Source organism: Equus quagga, chromosome 14, assembly GCF_021613505.1.
Source record: "Equus quagga isolate Etosha38 chromosome 14, UCLA_HA_Equagga_1.0, whole genome shotgun sequence".
NCBI lineage: Eukaryota > Metazoa > Chordata > Mammalia > Perissodactyla > Equidae > Equus > Equus quagga.
The window spans coordinates 20,258,322-20,279,679 of NC_060280.1; the positions used below are offsets into that span (position 1 = coordinate 20,258,322).

The 21,358-nt window shown below is 47.6% G+C and overlaps 1 protein-coding gene across 8 annotated transcripts in view; it reads left to right on the top strand.

Annotated features, from left to right (window-relative positions):
• TRIM66 (tripartite motif containing 66) overlaps window positions 1–21,358 on the top strand; it is a 59,187-nt gene that overhangs the window by 16,586 nt on the left and 21,243 nt on the right. For 7 of the 8 annotated variants that reach the window (XM_046638643.1, XM_046638649.1, XM_046638647.1 and 4 more), the window contains 9 exons: window positions 8,852–8,955; window positions 10,341–10,488; window positions 11,379–11,511; window positions 11,832–11,948; window positions 13,239–13,353; window positions 13,914–14,060; window positions 16,221–16,338; window positions 17,732–18,636; window positions 20,478–20,639. In XM_046638643.1, the coding sequence (XP_046494599.1) occupies window positions 8,852–8,955; window positions 10,341–10,488; window positions 11,379–11,511; window positions 11,832–11,948; window positions 13,239–13,353; window positions 13,914–14,060; window positions 16,221–16,338; window positions 17,732–18,636; window positions 20,478–20,639 (1,949 nt within the window). Of the gene's footprint in view, window positions 1–2,953; window positions 3,121–8,851; window positions 8,956–10,340; window positions 10,489–11,378; window positions 11,512–11,831; window positions 11,949–13,238; window positions 13,354–13,913; window positions 14,061–16,220; window positions 16,339–17,731; window positions 18,637–20,477; window positions 20,640–21,358 lie in introns of all 8 variants that reach the window. The other variant, XM_046638648.1, reaches the window with a different exon arrangement.

The window sequence follows — 21,358 nt, forward strand, 5'->3', positions numbered from 1 at the left end:
ACTTCACCTATTGCCTCTGTGGGTTTTACTCCCAAATCCTCTAGCTTCAACCCTGATCACTCTCTCCTATTCTGGGCCTGCATTTCTACCTACCTACAAGGCTCCCAATTGCTTGCAGTTTAGAACAGAAACTTGGCATGGCCTTCCAGGCTCTTCCCAATCTGACACTAAGAGCCTCATCTCCTGTCACTCCTCTACACATGCTAGCTTTACCAGCCTTTCCTTGAGAGGCCTCACATTTTGACATCTACAATTCTCTGTTCATAATGTTCCTGCCTCCTGAAATGCCCTTTCCTTGTTAGTAACATCCTACCCAAAACTGAATGTCCAACTCAAATGTGACCTACCTATCAGAACTAGAGCACACAGGGATAGGGGTTGACTTGGAAACAAGCAGGATCCCCATTCCCAGAACTGAACCCCCCAAAGTGAGACTAGAATAGTTTAAGCAGTTGCTGTTTTAGGCTGAGGGTCAGCAAACTTTTTCTGTAAAGGGCTAGATAGTAAGTATTTTTGGCTTTGTGGGCCACACAGGCTCTGCTGAAACAACTTGACTCTGCCATTACAGCACAAAAGCATCCGTAGACAATATGGAAATGAATGGGCATGGCTGTGTTCCTATAAAATTTTGTTTGTACAAACAGACGGGCTGTAGTTTTCTGACCCTTGCTTTAGGCTCTGTCTGGGGCTGTTGGGTGGGTTTGAACCTGTGGGTGGAATCAAGTAGGAAGAGCTGTGCAGGAGCCAGGCAGGATTAGAAAAATGTGGAAGGGAATCGCAGGTAGGGAATAGTGTTAGGATGAGGCACGTGGAGGAGAGGGCAGGAGGAACAGGAGGGAGTTAAATTTGTCTGGAATATGGGATTACTTGAAGGAAAGAAATGGGAACTCTGTTTGGAAAGGAGATTTAGGGCCAAATCATGAAGGGCCTGAACTAATTTAAGCTATTCTGTAGACAGTGGGGAGCCATTGAAAGTTATTGGTCAGTGGAATATGGTCAAATCTGTATTTTATTCTTACGCGTGTGAGAAGAAGATTGGCCCTGAGCTAATATCTGTGCCCATCTTCCTCTGTTTATGTGGGACACCGTGACAGAGTGGCTTGATGAGCGGTGCTAGATCTGCACCCGGGATCCGAACCTGTGAGCCCCAGGACTCCGAAGTGGAGCGCATGAACTTAACCACTATGCCACCAGGCGGCCCCTCAAATCTGTATTTTGAAAAAGTCATTCTGGCTGAGTGGGAAGAGTGACTGACTGGAGGAGACAGGACTGGATGCAGGAACACCTGCTGGCAGGCTACTGCAGTTGTCCAGGCCATTGGTTCCAGATTACTGGTCCTTGAACCAGTGCTAATCTGGATGCCTAAGAATTATTTGGGAAACTTGCTAAAAATATAGATTCCTTGTCCCACACCCACACCCAAAAGATTTGGATTTGGTAGACTAAGGATTTCTAACAAACCCTCCAGATTTGGGAATCACTGGTCCAGCAAGGCAGGATGAGACCTGATCTTCAGGGGCTGTGGATGCCAGAGAAAGTAGGACCTAGGTAAGATGGGATTTGTTAACTGCCTTCTTCCTTCTCCTGTTACTGTCTCTATTCATAACAGCCCATCCACTTGACTCCTTTTTCTTCTCACACCACCACTCCCCCCAACATCCTATTTTGGTCTTGTCCTATCACTTCTCCTTGAAATGACTCTTGTCGCTTTCTATTTCTACACTCATTCAGGATCCCATTAATGCTCAACTGGACAAGCCTCCTTTCCTGAGCCCCCTCTCTCCAGTCCATCAGTATAATCATAAAGCCCAGCTCAGTCACTCTCCAGAGCCTTTCTGGGCTGCCTTTGCTTTTAGGATAAAGATCAATCTCCTTAGTTTAGCATTCAGAGCCTGTCAGGAGCTTACTCTCCTGCCAGTCTTTCCAAGCTCATCCCCTGCCACTCCCCCTCTGTGCTTCTGAAATTTTCCTGTACTCTCTGCTTTTGCAATTATCCTGTGCTTGTAGGCTTGCCCCGTCCTAATGTCTTTCCTCCAACTCGACCCTGTTTTTCCTTTCCTTTTTTCTCCCTGCTTGTGTGTGACTGTATCTCCCTGGGGGGTCGAGTTAGCTGCCAAGGGACACCTCCCAGGACTTTTGTGCATCATAAATGTGTGTCTTCTCCATCTGAAGTCCTAATCCTCCACTTGTGACGGACAATTGGTCACTATGGCAACTGACTGTGACGTCACAGGATAAGGACTTCAGGTGAAGTGGCAGGAGCAGGTGAGTGTGTAGGAGACATTTTAATGTCTGTCGAAGGCCCCCCCACAAACCCTCCTTCAGTGCCGGGGGCACGGAGGGGTATCTCGGGCTCCTGCTGATTTTTAAAATGATGCGGTGAGAGTGTGTGCCTGGCATCTGCGTGCTGCAGCAGTGTGGGGCTGACAGAGTGTGTCAACTTGAGCTCTGGCTGTGCAGGCACCGCTGCTGCGTGAGCCTGTTATTCCATTCTGGATTGCTATTTTGATACCCAGATTGCATCATTCTTCCTACGTATAAACAGGGGGTCCCCAGGGCCCTGCAGCTACTCACTTCTCCACCAACACTGTTGTTGTGATGAGCTCTATTTAAATGAGCTGCCGGATCGGGGCAGGTTCCAGCCATACATGAGCACTGTCATTTTGGGGAACATGGAGGGCTGAAGGATTTTTGGATCGAGTCTTAAAAGGCTGAGAGTGATGGCCTCCTGAGCCGTGCAGAGGGCGACAGAGCTAGTTGCTGAAAGTTGAAAATCTCGTTTTCTTTCTTCTGAGCTTCTATTCCAAGGCACCCAGAGGATTAGGAAGGAGATGCAGCTAGGAAGAGAGTCGCCTCTTTGAGGTCTCCCTCTTGCTGTTCAGTTTGGGAAAATTGCTGCAGAGCCTTCGAGATAAACAGGAACAGGAGGAGTCAACCAAGCCCTTTCTTGCAGGAGCATCTCAGGTGAGCTGGAGAAATGCAGCCCTGGCTGAGGATGCATCAGAGAAAGGAGAGGATCCAGGCTGCTCCCCCAACCCCACCCAGTACCCAGCTCCCCAAGGCTTAGGCCCTGCAGCCCAGCTGGCTGCAGCATGCAGGGCGGATGTTCCTGGGCACTTGGTAAGCACCATCCTCTGTGACTGGTGGTGGTCTCATCTGTCGCTCTTCTGACTTCTCTCCCAGGTGTTGCTCTAATCATAGGGCAGCAGGGGCCACAGGTAAGCCTCCTGGCAGCCAGGGGCAGGAGCAGCAATCACCTTAGGATCAGAATCTGCCTTTCTAGCAGGGACTGTGTGTCTGGGGAATGGGTGCAATGTGTTTCTCGAAGGTGGTGCTACTTTGAGTTATGGGCTAGATGAAGGCTTCAGGGGCTTGTGTGGTGGGGGCCTTACTATGATACCCAGTACCCTGGGCTGCCCTTGGGTGGGAGGACAGGAATGGTTAATGAGGATGGCCAGCCTGCCAGAGGATACCACCAGTGCTTTTTCTCCTTGCATAGTGACTGACAGAGGCATAGGGAGGTAGAATGTCTTACTTGTGGATACGGAGGTAATCAGGGACTGCTCAGTGGTGAAGGTACACCTACGTTTTACAAGTGCTCTGTGGTTTTCAGCTAAGTCCCTCCCTCTCTCTGGGCCTTCATGTCACCATCTGTATGGTGAGGGAATTGGTTGGTTGAACAGTGAAAAAAGCTGGGTCTGAAAGCTAGGTCTGTCCAGCTTTGGTTCTACAGGTGAGAGCTGGCAGAGGAGCATCAGGCTGCTTCAGAGGATGCTGCTGCTCTGTTAGAGTCAGAGCTTGGGCCCCAGCTACAAAGTTTCATGTTGCCCTGGACAAGAGCTGTAGAATGAAGGGCTTCTTCAGAGGGTTGCTTAGCACTGGGCTCTAGCTTATGCACCTGGGGTGTATGTGTCCCCACCTGGTGGGCTGAGCTGACTCAGTGCTGGCTTTCTGAGACCTCCTTGGGATTTCTCTCCCACCCCAGCCCTCTGGTGCCCAGGTTGCCTCGGGATTGCTGTTCATATCTGAAGGTGGACTCCCCAGTCTTGGCACCCCTCCCGTGCTACCTCACCAAGTCCTGAGCCCAGCATACTCTCTAGGCCACAGCAGTAGTCTTTGTAGTGCCAAACCTCAGGCTGCAACCTACGCCTGCTCATGGGTCCTTGAGTGGATATGGGAGTTAGGAGAGGCAAAATGTGTCCTCCAACTCACCATCAATCCCCAGGGTACCTAGGTATCAGGACACCCTTCTGTCTATTGGGAATCTGCCCTCTTCTCTGCCAGAGTGGGACTACATCATAGCTGCCTTCAGAATCTTTCTTAACTTCTCGGAGCCTCTTTAAAACTGAGTGGGCCTCCTTTCTCAGCTGGATGATACAGGGGACAGAGCTGTTAGGCTCAGCCACAGGGGCAATGGGCGCTCTCTCTAAGGCACTGGTCCTCAAACTTGGTTGTGCATTGTAATCACCTGGGGAATTTTAAAAAATACTGATGCCTGGATTCCACCTCCTGAAAGTCTGATTTGATTGATATGGATGTGGACTGGACATCAGGATGTTTCAAAGCACCCCCATATATTCAAATATGCAATGATGTTTGAGAATCACTGGTCTGTAGAATGAAACTGCCCCAGATTTATTTTCTCCTGGAGAAAAACTGCTTCATTTGCCTTTTGTCAAAGATCATACTTCTTAAAACTCTAAGCACAGATGAGGCTGGCTCCGAGCTCCTTCTGTTTTCCCTGAGTCCAGAGCTGGGTCCAGGTCATCATTAGAGTCTGATTGTTATTATGGAATATTTGACGGATAATCAAATTTTCTAGTTAACTAAAATAAATTACCTTTTTGATTTACACTTGAATTAGAGAGCAATGTAGCATGATGGAAGGGGCTGGGTTTTAGAGGCAGAGAGACTCGGGTTCTAATCATAGTTCTGCCTGTGCTTCGTACGATCTTTGATGGGCGACAACTTCTTGGAGCCTCAGTCTTTCTAGCTATGAAATGGGGACAATGCCTACCTGTCAGAGGTGATTTGATGATTAAATGAGATAACACATGTAAAGTGCCTGGTGCAGGGAGAGGTGATAGAAGAACAGTCTGTCCCACGCCTCCCAGGGACCAGGAGTGTGCACTCTTATCACAGATGGACTGAACACCCTCGGCTCTCAGAGCTGCTCTCTAGGCCTCTAGGTCCCCTGGAGGACCTCTGGTGCCTGTGACGACTTCATGCAGGAGGCAGAAGCCCCGCCTCTTCTGGGATGGTTGTGTGGCCTTTGGGTTCAGGCTCTATATTGCTCGGAACTGATGTTCCTGTGTATGAAATAAAAGCTCAAGGCAATTGCTTGAATAATTCAAATAGAAAAAAAGCAATATATCTAAATAATATTTTATGTAATATATGATTTAAATATGTTATTAATTAACTAAAATAATGTTAAATATTATAAATAGATGTTTGGTTATTTTGTGTACATCCACAGCCCTAGGAGTTCGTGTATTTCAATTGTCTTAAACAAAAACTTTGTTGTATCCTCATTGAAAAATGGAAAATCCTCCTAAAGAAAAAAGCTCAAGGTTGACATAGCTTGATGGGAGTTAGGGACTTTCTGAGGGAAGATAAGAATTTCTGGGCAACGATGTGGTTACACAAAGAGCACATGTCCTTGTGTCCATTCTGGCCACACAGCTCCAAGGGACCTGCTTGCTCCACTGCCGTGGGTCTCCACCTCTGCTCTCTGCCACAGCGGCCCCTCCTCAGACAGGATGAACTTTTAGATCTAGGCCTCACCTCAGCCACAAGCGTATCCCCTGACCTGCTGACAAGGGTAATAGCCAGCTTGCTGTTTGGCTGTCTGTCCCTTCCCACCTAGCCTAGGGGAATATTCCTGAAGCCTGGCTGCACTAGGCAGAGGAAGAGGGTTGGATAATCCATACTTCCCTGATATTCCATTCCCCTTATTTTAAGGATGTAGAAACTAATATTCAGAGAAAGGGGTCACTTACCTAAGGTTACATAGATAGTGCTGTTCCTGGACCTAAACCCACGTCTCCCATTTCCCAGCCTTTCCCCAGCACCACACCTCTGCTCTAGATCACATCTGATTCTTTTATCTTCCTAGGCTGGCTTTTTTTCCATCACCCTGAAAACTTACTGGTGACTTTTTACTACTTTCAGTGGTCTTCCTTGCAAGGAATGCACATGGAATACCCAAACCCAAAAGAAACACAATTGTCCAGTCTGCTGAAAATCATGCAGCAGCTTTTAGTACAATTGTAAAGTATTTTTATATGCAGACATATGACCAGATAGTTAAAATGCAATGTGCTATTTGTTATAAGAAGGATATTGAGGATGCTGTGGGAGCCCAGAAGAGGGAATAACTAACTCATCTTGAGGGAAATCAAGCCTGCTTCTCAAAGGTGGAATGTTTGAACAGGTATGAAAGGATGAACAGGAGTTTGTCTGAAAAGGAGGGGAGCAAGAAAGCGTATTTCAGGGAGAGGGAACAGTGTTTTCACAAACACAGAGTTATGCAAAGGTTTGGGGTATTCGGGAGACAGCAGAGATCTTTGGTATGGCAAGGACAGAGTATGTGTGGCAGATGAAGCTAGAGCTGAGACTAGAGAGATAAGGCCAACTTGGAAAGGGCTGGAGTGCCAAGCTGAGAATTTTAGCCTTTAAGGCCAACAGAGATGGAGGATGTGTGGTGAGGCCTTGTCTGATCTTATTCAGTTATTTCTCTTTTTTCATGATGCTAATGAGGCTGTCTTACCACGACTAATGTTTGGGCATCTGGTACAAGGAGGTTGGAAGCCTTGTGGAAATTATTTTCAACAATTAGAGCAGCATTTCTGACCTGAGGGTAGATGAGGAGGGTCTCCCCAGGGCGAGCCAAATGGAAGTGAGGGACAGTCACCTGATTGCCCTGGATGGTGCCTCTATGGAGAGCATCCTTCTCCACCTCTGGCCAGTGTTCTTGACAGGCAGGAGAATATCCAGGAGATTCCAGATCCAGTTCTGTCATTAAAGTCCATGGCTCTGGGAGGGAGGGGGAGGTTTTTTTTAGGGGAAGGTGAGGGGAGGAAGAGTATTAAACTATTATTTTGCATGATTTTGATTTTGATTTTGCTGCATAATGAGCCACTCCAAAATTTAGTGGTTAAAACTACAACTAAACTTTATTCTTGATTATGTAGCTTGGCAGCTTTAGCTAGAATTCTCTGGGTGGTTCTTTTGGGCTGGGCTGGGTTTGGCTAATCTCGGCTGTGCTCATGCCTGTGTCTATGTTCAGCTGGTGAGACAGTTGGAGCTAACTGGTTTATGATGGCTTCACGTGGGACACCTGAGACATCTGAGGCCTCTCTCTGCATGGCCTCTCATCTTCCAGCAGTCTAACCTGTGGTTGTTCACAGGGCAGTCTTAGAGTTCTGAGAGCAAGAGCAGAATCTCACAAAGCCACTTGAGGTCTCGACTTGGAACTTGCTGCCTTCTGTTGGTCAAATCAGGTCATGAGGCCAGCCTAGCTTCAAAGGGTGGAGAACAGACTCCACCTTTTAATGGTTAGGATTGCAAGGGCATGGATGCAAAGAGGGTAAGAATTCGTGGCCATTTTTTCAATCTATGTCTCAGACTCTCTGACTTTCATAACTTGGGAGAGTTGATAATTGAGGTTACTGCCTTACCATGAGTGGGATATGAAAAATTTTTTGAATTCCAAGTCAACATTCATGGAGGATCATGTGCTTTCTCAAATATTATCTAATTTAGTCCTCATAGCAACTCTTATTTTCCCTTTCTATTTTATGTATGAGGAAACTGGGGCACAGAGGAGTAAGTGAGATTCAGTGACTTGTCCAACCAAGGTCACTGGGTGGGAGACCCAGTGTTTGGACTTAAGTTTATGTGACTGCAAGTCTAGAGCAAGTACCGTTGTAGCATTCTGATGAGAGGCAGAGCATACTGTCGTGGAACTGCTGCACTCACTGCCATAGCCAGCCTCTTTCCAGGCTGTCCCCATCGCTGGGCACAGGCACCTGGCCCTACTGAGGAGGCTCATTTCCTTGCACCCAGTGGGCTGACTGCTCTTGGGGTGGGCCTGAAGAGCACTGTAGTCTCCAGAGTGGCAGTCTCATGCTGCTTATGTAGTTCAAGAGCCCACTATGCTGAGGAATGTTGTTGGAGACTGTTGCATGTCCCTGGGGAGAGGGAGTAGGACAAGATGTTCATGTCCATAGGTGAAACATACATATATGTGGTATACCCAACCGAGCAAAGGCCGAGCAAAAGCTCTCTGAGCTCCAGGGGCAGACCCATCAGCTATAACAAGAGAAAAATAACTCTTAGATGAGCAGGCGGGGGGCCTACCTTTCTCTGGCTAGAGCCTTCTGGAAGCTCTAGCTTTGAGATCTTTAAAGCAATTCTGCTACGTGGTGACCTTAATGGCTGGAGCTGTGCCCTGGGCTAAACTGACCCCCTGGAGCTTGGCCAGTAATGGGAGCTGGGCTCTTAGGGCTGTGGAATGAGGCATGGGAGCAGCAGGAAGGAACCCATTATCAGAACCAGAGCAGGCTTGGGCCTGTAGTAGCATGGCTTGTGGGAAGGGGAAGAAAGTAGAAGCAGGCAAAGACAAGGATGTGAGGAGGTCTGTAGGGTAGGCCCCTAATGGGATGGTCATGTCCAGAGTACCTGGATGGTAATTGCAGGCTGTGGCATCAAACATGGTTCATTTTGGCACCAGTGGTATCAGCACATACCTAGGTGTTGTATATTAGAAAGCCTTGTGTCTAGGCCTTAATGTTATGTATAATCTGCCATGTCTCCCTGACTCTGTTATCTTTTCCTCACTTCCCAGAGTTCATCTCCTGTCCTGGGTGTAAGCAAGTGTACCTTACCAAGGATGTAACTGAACATTTTCTTCTGCAGTGCTTTTCTACTGGGCAACACAAGATGGCCAGGGTAAGTCAGCACAAGGAAAGAAACAGCTAACCTTTTTCAGAAATCTGTGGGGCCCCTGTCTATAAGTCTGTCTGTCTACCCATCACTCTGTCTAACTTGCTACCCCTCCATCAATTTGCCGAATTATTCATCCATCCATCCATCCATCAATCATTCTGTCCAGAAGAGAATCAAAATGTTTGAGTTGGGGAAAGCAAAATGGGAGTGTTTTTCTCTCTTACAGCTCTCACTGAAAGATATCCATACTGAGCTTTTATTTCCTTCTTTCTCCTCCTAAGTTGAAACTCATGCACCAGCCTGGATTAAATGGGTTCATCAATCTTGTCTATATTTAACAACTAATACCTTTTTCTTGAGTTTCTGAAATTTCATATCACTTGCTGACTGGTACCCCTTCTCTTCCTCTTTCCACTAGAGTATTTTTGCCACGACATTTTATTCATTTGACAATTTACTTGCTTCAGTATCTAATTCTTATTGAATGTGTGATGTGTACCAGGCCCTGTGTTGGATGCTAGGGAGACAGAGACCATGTTCTCTACCGTCAAGAAATTCATAGTTTAGTAAAACTCATTTATCTTCTTTTTTCGTCCTGCCATGGATTTGTCAGTTGCCAGTGTGAGGACAAAGCTGTCAGAATCCAGATCAGTTTGGTGGCCTGTTTTATTCAGGCACTAATTTTTTCCACATCTCCTCCTTTCCACATATTTTACATCAGCCCTTCAAGATATTTGCTGACCAAATGCATGAACACTTTGGCTAGGAGAGGACTAGGTACTCTTGGGCCTGGCAAGCCCCAGACCAGCTCTTTCTTGGCTGTATATGATCATCTTTCTGTGTACTCCCACAGCTGCGGATCCCTCCTCTTTGCAGGCACATTGGATTTTCTGCTTTTCCCTGTGCCTTCCCATTTTCCTCCCTTGTCTGCCTGGTGAACTTCTCTTTGTCATTCTATCTCCAGCTCAAATGTCACCTCTTTATGAAACCTTTCCTGGTCACTCCTAGACCAAGCTCCTGGAAACCTCCCTGTGCTTCCTCAGCAGTCGGTGCGTCCTTTTATCACAGCATTCCCATTGAACGTCTGCCACCCCATCCAGGCTGTGTTTGCCTTGAGAGCAGATCCTTGCCTTACTCACTTGAGTATCCTCATCTTCAGCACAGGATGTGTGTGAATAGCCCCTGAGACCACTATTCTTTTAGCCACAAAGGGTGCTTTCCTTCACAAGCCCCTACATGTCACTCCCAGGCAGCTCCCCAGAATTGACTGCTCTCCAAAATAGTGGAGAAACAGCCCTGCAGGACCATAGTCCCTGGAGCATTTACCACTCATAGAGGCAGACCCAAATGAGGATATTGTCAGTAACTCCAGAACTCTCTGCTTCCAGAACTGCTCTGAGTGCAAGGAGAAGAGGGCAGCACACATCCTCTGTACCTACTGCAACCGCTGGCTGTGCAGCTCCTGCACAGAGGAGCATCGGCATGGTCCTGCCCCTGGGGGCCCGCTCTTTCCCCGGGCCCAGAAGGGATCTCCAGGTATCACTCCCCACCCCCCAGCTCACATGCCCTTAAGCACTGCTGAACCCTAAAACCCTGGAGCAAAGCTCTCTGACCTTGTTTCCCCGCTGAGGGTGAGGGTAGAAGTGGTCTCAGACCCTGTCTCATAGGAAAGGCATCTCCTGCAGAGTCACAGTCACAGTGTCAGTTCACTGTAGGCTCTGTATTGAGTGAGGAGTCGGGGAGCGTGGGTGAGGTGGTTCAAGGAGGCACAGTCTTGAGTTATCATGGAAGCTAGCTGAGTTCCCTACTTTCACCTCTGTTTAGAGCAATCATTCCTTATTTCTATTTAGTTTCTTGATTAATTAAACACCCTGGATCAGGGCTTGTCTATTTGCCCATCCAGCGCCATTTGTTTTAAATGACAATCTTTTTGAAAGTCTTATCCCAAGGCCCTTGAACCATGGGAGGGGTTTTTCCCTTGTCATACCCACAGGAACCAGAGTTAATGATCCATGTGATCTGGCTTGGAGCCTGGGGAGGCTGGTTCACTAGTTTCAGTCCCACCATAATGGAATCCTGGTTAACGAAGAGGTTTAGGTTGAATTTTAGAGGATTCATTCTTCCGTAGGAGATCATGTGCTGCAGTAGCAAGCACCCTCCTTGGCCTCTGGCAGTAGTGGGATGCCTGGGGCTTGATAGTGTGTTATTTCTGGACAGCTGGGCAAGTCCAGCCAGGCTAAGCCTGCATTCCTCCTTGTGCTCCTGGAACCTCACTGTCCCAGGGAGAGGCCTCCCCTGTCTGCACCACCTTTCCTCAAGCTCTGTGTCTCCCCTGTGTCCACTGAGGGCTGAGGGCTGTTCAGCAGAGCTTAACTGAGAGATCTTCCTAAACAAGAGAAGCCCACTTTCTCCATCTTCTCTGGCAGGAGTGAATGGTGGTTCTGGGGACTTCGCCTTGTACTGTCCTCTGCACACACAGGAAGTGCTCAAGCTGTTCTGCGAGACCTGTGACGTGCTCACATGCCATAGCTGCCTCATGGTGGAACACAAAGAACACAGGTGGGGCTGGCTGGCTGCCTGAAGGGGCTTGGGGAGGGCTCTGGGGCTCCCTACTTGTGAGAGCACTGGGCTCCCAGTGCATTAAAATCCTCTCTCTGACCAAAACAACTTTGGGCTGACGTTTTTCTCTGCTCCTGTTGTGGGGCTTCTCTGGAGAGGCCTAAAGGGCCAAGAGCCTGCAGTATCTCTGACTTTCTCTAGATGTAATCCCAGCCTCCATGGACCTGGCTGAGACAATGCAGTGTGGGAATTCTTGCTTGACTGGCATGCTCAGAATAAGACAAGGCCTTCCTCAGCTTTTTCTCTGCCTTCTTGTCTAGGTGCAGACATCTTGATGAAGTTTTGCAAAACCAGAGGATGCTTCTGGAAGGTGTGACTACACAGGTGGCTCATAAGAAATCCAGTCTACAGACATCTGCAAAGCAAATTGAGGACAGGTAGCACAAGCTAGCCCCTGGCCAGCCCTGGAAATGCTCTCTTCCCTCACATCCTGGATCCTGATACCAGGCTATCAGATGTAGTACTTATGAATAGGACATGCCATTAAGTGGGTGTGGGCATATGTCCCAGCAGGTACATGTCCTGGCCTTAGAGATCTCAGGACAAGTGAAAGGGCTCCAGATCATCACTTCGTGAATGGGACCAAGCTGGTTCAGGATGATCAGAGTGAGTCTGGGCCAAACTGAAAGTGGCCATGAAATAGCCAAGGGTAGGTGCTTGAGAACAAGGTACAGAGTAGACACTGGGGGAGAGAGTGCTGTTTATCAAGAGGGTGCAACAAGTCAGTGGCAATCTGCCCTTTGTCACCCCTTTCTCAGTGTTTTCTGTATAAATCCACAAATGATAAGAAATCATCTATATTTTATGTGGCAGGGGAATTAGTAGATACTGAGAGCTCATCATGTGGCAGGCACTGGTTGGGCATCATACATGCATTATTCTGTTCAATTCTTACAATTCTTTGAATTGGGGTTATTTCCACCTTACTAATGAGGAGGCTGAGGTTCAGAGAGGTTAGGTGACTACTCTGAAATCACACAGCTAGTTAGTGACTAGCTGGGTTTGGAAGTTAGGTCTATGTGACTTCAGAGCCCATGTTCTTTCTTTTTTTCACAACTTTACTGAGATGTAATTTGCATACCATAAAATTGTCCCTTTAAAATGTACAATTCAGTGGTTTTTAGTATATTTCTAGAATTGGGCAACCATTATTACTAGCTACTTTTAGAACATTTCATCACCCCAAAAAGAAACCCCATATACATTAGCAGTCAATCACCATTTGCCAAACATCCCCAGCCCTTGGCAACCACTAGTCTACTTTCTGTCTCTGCTCATGCTCTTTTTACTGCATGGCACTCTTCAGAGGAGCATCCTCCTCTTTAAGACAGCAAATTACATGAAGTCATACCTGAACTCACTCTTTCTGTCTTGCCCCTAGTGCTGTGTGAACTGATGAGCTGCTGGGTTGACCTGGGTGTGGACCTGAGGTTTACCTAGAGAAAAGCAGATTGAACTTTATGCCATTGGCCCACTTAAATCAATGGGCTGGGTTGTACAAAGGGTGGGGTGGTAAAGGAAGGTTCTGGTATCTTTATCTTTAGTCCCTACTGGGCCCTGATCTTAATAGGCAGCCTCCAAGTTGTTGGCTCTTATGTCTGCTGTCTCTAGGTCCTCACAGGCCTGGAGGGAGGGGCTCACCATGCTCTGTTCCATCCTGTTTACAGGATTTTTGAAGTGAAGCATCAGCACAGGAAGGTGGAAAACCAGATCAAAATGGCCAAGATGGTTCTGATGAATGAGCTGAACAAACAGGCCAATGGGCTCATAGAGGAGTTGGAGGTATATGCGGGCAGATGGACCAGATGGATGGGTTCTGCACTCTCACTGGGTCAGAAACTGGGCACATATCAAACTAGTCTCAGGGTGCAGAGCCACCTGGGCTGAAATTCAGATGTGCAGTTGCCATAGCTCTCTGCTGCTCCCTATATCTTAAAATGTCCAGTCTAATTTTGGGATGGTGGCTCAGTAAGGGCTGGAAAATCAGTTCAAACTCCCATCAATGCTATGACTCTAAGGCAACTGCCTTCCTGGACTATGCAGGGTTATAACCTTGGAAGAGAGAGTCATGAAACAAGTTATGCCCAAGAGATGTAGACATGCATTCATTTATCACCCACTCCCTATTTTCACTATAATATCTACCCACCCAATCTCCCTCCCTTCCTCCATCCTTCAGTGGCCCATGGCAGCACTCTGTCCTGCTGTCCTCCTCTCAGGGTGCAGTCTCATCTGATTCCAACAGTGTTCATACTGATATACACAGGCCATCAGACTTCCCAAGCAGTGGACCGCAGTCCAAGAACAGGATCTGAGACTCTGTCTTCTCTCTCCATTCCCAGGGCATTACTAATGAGAGAAAGCGGAAGCTGGAGCAGCAGTTACAGAGCATCATGGTCCTCAACCGTCAGTTTGAGCATGTGCAGAATTTCATCAATTGGGCTGTCTGCAGCAAAACCAGCGTCCCTTTCCTTTTCAGCAAAGAGCTGGTAAGAAGAACTCCAACTTCTCAATCATTGTTTTTGGGTTAGTAAGAGAATGCCATCTTTTGCCAAACCGCACAGTGCAAAGGACCCAGGTGCTGAAATGGTCTTGCTTGCCTCCCGGCAACTCAGCTTGGAAATTCTGTACTTCTTTGTCTTAGGTCGTAGATTCTGACATTATCCTGGACATTAGCAGTGTGCTAGACATCCCATAGAAAGCTATTTTGGTCTAAATGGGGCTATGAGGGAAGGAGGAGTTGAGGATGATGTTGAAATGTTGGACTTGGGAGGATGGTGATGCTCGGGAGAAGGAGCAAGAATTCTGAAAAAATTTGATGGGGTTTATATTTGGATGCGTTGAATGTAAGATGCCTGTAAGATATCTAAAAAGAGATGTCTAAAATCTGTTTTGATAGATAGGTTTGGAAGTCAGAAGGAAAGTCAGGGTTGGAGATGTAGGAGTCACTGGGATATCAGTGGTCTCACCTTGGAAGAGTCTGTGGAGGAAGAAGAGAAGAACAAATTTAGAACCCAGGGAAATACCATGATTTTCAGCATAGACAGGGGAAGAGGATGAGTGAAGCAGAGTGAGAAGCAATAGTCAGAGGCCAGGGGAGATTTAGGAGGCTGTTGGCACACAGAAATTAACAGAGAGTTTCAGATTTCAAGTGGTCACCGTTATCACTGCTACATAGTGAAAGAGGATCAGTAGTGAAGAGGGGCCTTGAGGTCTGGGAATCAGGAGGTCCCTGATGATCTTTTGAAAGAAATTCCAGTGAAGTAGAAGAGTTAAAAGCTAGAATGAGGGGACTGAGGATGGGAGGTGAGGAAGTAGAGACGGAAGTGAAAAGGGAAATAAGAAGGTAGCTTGAGATGGAGACAGACCTTTTTTAAGTGTGGAAGACATTTGCACACATTTTATTTGTGAGGAGAGGTTGAAGATAGAAAGAAGAGATGTGTGGTAGAGTGAGCATACTGAGAAGGCAGGAGGAAGTGGGGTCGAGAGTAAACCAGTCGCCCTTAAACATAAGGGGCGCTCCCTTCCTCCGAGATGGGAAGACAGGAAGGGATTATTATACTATAGTTAAGTTTGGAGGTAGGAGAGGTACAAGTTTGATGGAGTTTGCCCTCTGTGGTCTGTTTTGTCCTCTGTGAAGTAAGAGGTGATAGTAAGAAGGTTAGGCACTGGGTAAGTGGCATTGAGGGGAGATGTGAATATTTTAAGTAGTCGTTGAGGACAGTGGAAGAGGAAGCTGACAAGAAAGGAAGTGACAAGAAAAAGGACTGAGGGATGCCCCTGAGGTTAATGATCACTGAAGCGACCCCAGATAACATGGCTTTGGGATGGCTGGACTGACCTAAGTTTAGGCATTGGTGATGGGGAGGCAAAATGGCACCAGTGATACTGTTATTGAAAATGATGGGAAAGGGCTTGGAGACTTCAATGAGGTTGAAGAGCATGCTCAGAAAGAGCGAGAGCGGGTTATGATCAGGAAGTAGGTTGTTGGAGTTGAAGGTCTCATAGGTAGAATGGTTCTAGATGATGAAAAGGGTCTAAGTATGGTGACTGAACTGAAAAGAGAGGTGAAGGTGGCTGACATTAAAGAGGTCAAGAAAGTAAGAGGACAAGATGTTGATTGAGACATTAGTTAACTAGATGATGGCAGTTAAGTTGGACATTTGCCAAAGTCCTAGATAAACGGGACAGTTAGTGATTAGAGATAGAGGAAAGTGATGAGGGAGGAAGAGGGCAGTTGATTAGGATGGAAGGGAGTTTTACATGTGGGTGGAAGGACAGCAATGGGGAACTCAGAGAATGTCTCCCCCATAGGTGTTGAATTGAGGTTATGTTGGAATGAATGGAGCGCTCTTGAGAGGGCTGCCAAGCAAGTGATATCTTGAGGGAGAGTTACAAATCATCTGAGGTCTGGAAGAGATAAGAATGTAGGGGTTCCAGAAGCCTCAATAAGAGGAATGGGATCAGCAGGAGGAAGGTGGGGAGAGAAGAATGTAAAGATACTAAAGTGCATGGAAAGGAGCATATGGGGGAGGAACAGAGGCTAAAGAGCGATGGCTTTGAGCCTTTCAACCTGTCTGAAAGGTGAGGGAGAGGGAGTTATTCAGATGCAAGATGCCCAGAGAAATGACCGTTAGTGCTGCTGTCAGATTGTGTTTCAGATGCAGCGATTGCTGGAGACAAATTGTAACACAGATCCTGGCTCCCCTTGGAGTATCAGATTCACCTGGGAGCCTAACTTCTGGACCAAGCAGCTGGCTTCGCTTGGTGAGCCAGGGCCCACCCTGTGGGCTTTTACATAATTGCTAAGAACAAATATAGAGCTTAGCTTACTGGATAGGTCAGCACATGCCCAAGAGAAAGCACTCCCTGAGACTGCCAATGGTCATGGAGTCACTCAGCAATTCTTTTTTGGGGGGTTTGAGATTGGGATGAGGAGTGGATGGCTTAAATACCGGACTTTTGTGACAGGACTAGTTGAAATCTGAGCTTCCCATTCTGCATGAATGTCCCTGTTACCTTGGTTTCATTGCTGGAGAGGAGACAAGACAGTGGCCATGCTCTCAAGAATGCTGTATGGTAATGCAGGTGAACCTGTGTCTCTGTGGTCATACAAGGGTATACGTGTACGTGGTTACAAACAGGGGTATCTCAGCAACAGTAAGACAGAGAGGGAGAAAGAACGCACACCCTTTGGAGTTAATATGTAAGCAGATAGTTCATCTTCCTTTCTTGCTGCAATAATTTGCTGGCGTCCAGTCTTTAGGCAGAATGTAGACAACTGGAAGTTGTGCCTGTGTTGACAACCTGACGATGGTAGGCTTGTTAAACTAATGGCCAACCTTTGCCTTCACGTGGGCTGTTAATCTCATTGAAAGTTTTTTGAACTTGACAGAGCGATGAATGATATTTAGGTTTATTTTTTGCTGCCCTTTCCCTTTTGATTTAACGCAATAGAGCTTTGGTAGGCCCCTGCTCTGGGTCATGCCCCATGCTGGGCACTAAGGGACCAAGGTGAATAAAACACACTTCCTGCCCTCAAGTTGCTCAGTCTCGCCCTAAGTAAGCCTCATCAAAACAATGAGCTAAAGAGGCCATTAGACTAAGCTAGTGATAGATATCATCTACTCATACACGAGGGCCCAGGGACCTGAGGACAGTGCTGGTGCCTGGCACTGAGCTGCCGTCGGAGCTTCCCCACTCTCTTCCTTCCTACTTGCGCAACACACAGTTCCCCAGACCCGTATTTGAAGACTTGCTCATTTGTCCTGGGGATGACTTTCTCTCCTTTGCTACTTTCCAGCACATTCCCTCCCTACCCCTAATGTTGATTTTTTTTCTGAGTCTCTGTTAAAAATGAGTGGGTGCTATTTGAGAGAGCCCATGGTTTTTCTGGTGGGATACAAATAGAGGCAGGACTGAACATCGGGTGAAACCTGAACTAATTTCTCAAATGTTCCAGGCCCCCAAAGCAGGTCCATACAGGTTCTGTTGCTGGCAGTATTCTAGACTGTGTCTTGGAGATCAGGGGTTGAATTTCTTAATCTCTGCCCTGGTACAGGTTTGTTGAGTGATGTCCTTTGGTCCCAGGAGTAGGAGGTAGCAGAGGGGGAACAACCACAGATTACCTTTGGAAACACTCTCTATTCTGAATTTTCAGGCTGTATAACTACTGAAGGTGGACAACTGTCCCAGGCAGATGCCCCTGCTTATGGAGGCTTACAGGGACCATCATCCTTTTATCAAAGCCATCAGTCCCCAGTGGCTCAGCAAGAGAGTCGTAGCCACCCCTCTCATAAGTTCCAGTCTCCAGCACTGTGTTCCTCATCTGTGTGCTGCTCCCACTGCTCCCCAGTCTCGCCCTCCCTCAAAGGCCAGGTCCCTCCACCCAGCATACACCCAGCCCACAGCTTTAGGCAGCCCTCTGAGATGGTGCCCCAACAACTGGGATCACTGCAGTGTTCCACCCTGATGCCCAGAGAGAAAGAGCTGCCTTGCACTCCTCATCCACCAAAGCTGCTGCAGCCCTGGCTGGATACCCAGCCCCGCGGGGAGCAGGAGAGCACATCCCAGCGGCTGGGGCAGCAGCTGGCTTCCCAGCCGGTGTGCATCGTCCCTCCCCAGGATGTTCAGCAAGGAGCCCATGCCCAGCCCACCTTACAGACACCCTCTATCCAAGTTCAGTTTGGCCACCACCAGAAGCTAAAGCTCAGCCACTTTCAGCAGCAGCCGCAGCAGCAGTTGCCACCTCCGCCACCTCTGCCACCTCCACCCCAGCAGCAGCCACCCCCACCTCTACCTCCATCCCAACATCTGGCTTCTAGTCAACGTGAGAGCCCTCCTGGGTCTACCTGTTCCCAGAACGTGGACATAATGCACCACAAGTTTGAGCTGGAGGAAATGCAGAAGGACCTGGAGCTTCTCCTTCAGGCTCAACAGCCCAGCCTGCAACTGAGTCAGACCAAATCGCCTCAGCATCTTCAGCAAACAATTGTGGGCCAGATCAACTACATTGTGAGGCAGCCAGCACCTGTCCAGTCCCAGAGTCAGGAGGACACTGTGCAGGTGAGCCTCAGGGTGGCTTGGGGCACGTATTCTCCCCGTCCTAGGATCGCTCAGGGAACACAGCCTCCCCAATCACAGGGTGGCGTAGAACACAGTTTTTTCATCTTATTGTGGCCTTGAGCTCAGCCCTCACCTTTAAAGACTGCCCTGGCCTCCACTGCCCATCTCAGGAAAGCTCCAGAGAATATAGTACCTAGTCCCAAAGTAGAGCTGGGCTCGGTACTATCCAGAGTGGCCTGTCTTAGCCCTGTCCTCCTGGGCGACACTACAGACCCTCCCATGAATGGAACCTTCTGAGCTGTGCTGTACTCCTGCCAGTGCCAGGGCAGAAGAGAGGCTGTCTCTTATCTTTGTAACCTCCTCACATCCCTTGCTGGAACTATGAATCTCAGACAGAGGGAAGGCGAGAGCTTAAGGAGTGGGGGGAGGGTAAGCATTAGATGCTCGTGAGTAGCATGTTTGTAACACTGCACAGATACAGACTTCAAATTTGTTTCAAGCCTACTAAGGCTAGGTATGTTTTTTGTTTGTTTGTTTTACAACATCTTTAAATTTTAATGAAAACGTAGATAATCTGTTTTAAAATTACAAATTCAATCACAATTTCAAGAGAAAAGATGTATCTATACACCAACTTTACATACATACAGAAAAACTGGACTTTGAAGCCCTAATGTTTCAAAAGTATTCAGGCTAGGTACGTTTTATATGCACCATATCATTTAGCCTATCGACAACATTGCTAGGTAGGCATTACCATCTGTATTTTATAGGTGCAGAAGTGGAGATCAGAGAGGGCAGGCAGTCTGCCTAGATAGCATAAAACATTGAGTATAGAGCCAAGACCTGGATTCAGGCCGGCTGACTCTAATGCTAGAGAAGAGGCCTTGTTCTCTCCAAAGGGGGCTGAGGAATGCTGCTCCTCTCTTTGCTCAGCTAAAAGCCAGTTGAAGGGGTACAGTTTGTACCTCTGGGATCTTTGCTGCATTCCACATCTTTATTCTCAACTCTTGGTTTTATTTTTTTTTCCAGAGCTTCCTGTTCCAGCTCCTTCCTCCTACCCCTTCTCACTTGTCCCATAGTGGCATCTGTTTTAAATCTGTAATCACATTTATATCCTCAGAGAAGCTCTATAGACTTTTACTTTATTAAAAAATATAGGGCCTCACATTTATGCTTTAATGAAGTTGGTACTGATAACTTCAGATCATGCTTCAAATATCTTTCTCTGAGCCTCAGTTCCTTTGAGGGGATATGGAACAGTCCCCATAATGGCAGAGAGGGGTCTAGGGTTCACAGAGGACCACGAGCTAAAGTCAAAACTGTTATGATTGAGGGGCTGGCCCTGTGGCCGAGTGGTTAAGTTCGCGCACTCCGCTGCAAGCGGCCCAGTGTTTCGTCGGTTCGAATCCTGGGCGCGGACATGGCACTGCTCATCAAACCACGCTGAGGCAGCGTCCCACGTGCCACAACTAGAAGGACCCACAATGAAGAATATACAACTATGTACCGGGGGGCTTTGGGGAGAAAAAGGAAAAAAAATAAAATCTTAAAAAAAAAAAAAACAACAAAAACTGTTATGATTGCTAAGGTGAATATAACAGAGTTAGCTCAGAATTCTCATTTTGGGTTCTATCCTAAGACTATCATATTGGGATATAGTTTTAGGAAGAGTTTAGATAAGAGTATCTTTCTTTTTGAAAAATTTTTAAGCAGTTCACAATATGTAGGTGGTGACAATGGGCAGTGCAGGGTGGGCATTAGTCTTTGCTGCTGCTGCTGCTGCTGCTGCTGTTACTCTGTGCAGTGAAACCCACTCAAGTTCTTATTTTCTTCTCCAGGCTACAGATGAGCCGTCAGCATCTGAAGGCCCAAAGCCAGCTCTCCCTCTTGACAAGAATACTGCTGCTGCCTTGCCTCAGGCATCTGGGGAAGAAACCCCTCACAGTGTCCCCCAACTGGACAGCACCATCCAGCACTCCTCTCCAAATGTGGTGAGAAAGGTACTAATGGAGCCTGCTTTCCCTGACCACATGGGGCCCACTGCCAGCCAAGACCCCAGGGACCTGAACGAGGATGACTGGGCAGGGGGAAGAGGGTCCCTGTTCCATCCTGGGATGTTACAGAGCTCTGACTCATGCCTTCTGTCCTAATGAGTCAGCAACATGGGTGGTCCTCCTCCACCCCCGTTCCACTCCCACATACCCACTTAAAGTGAGACCAACTGGGCTTCATGCAGAGTGGACGGGGAAAGGGAAAGAACGCCAATTCACTGAACACTTATTCTGTGCCTGCAACTGTGCCTGGTGCTTCACAAGCATTATCTCCCTTAACCCTCCCAAAAGTTCTATGAGGTGGGCATCCCCATCCTATAGCTAAGGAAACCGAGGTCCAGGGGCCTGTGTTTAGTAGCTGAGAGGGCTGAGGTTTATTTAAAACAAAGTCTGTCAGAATCCAAAGCCCGAACTTTTTCCTCTCTGCAATGAAAATGGTGAAAATATTTTATGTAGCCCTACAACCCAAAGTTGATTGGCCTTAGAATTTGAGTCAGTAGAATTTGTTGGGTGGGTGGTCTGTAGGGCTGTCTTGCATAAGTAGCTGAGCATCTAAGGGCACTAGGATCTCTTAAAGATAAGCTATTGGAGGCCTACCTGCTTGCTGGAAGTGTTCGTTTACTCTGGCAATAACCCAGAACCCCGCACTCCTCAGCTGTCCTACTCTT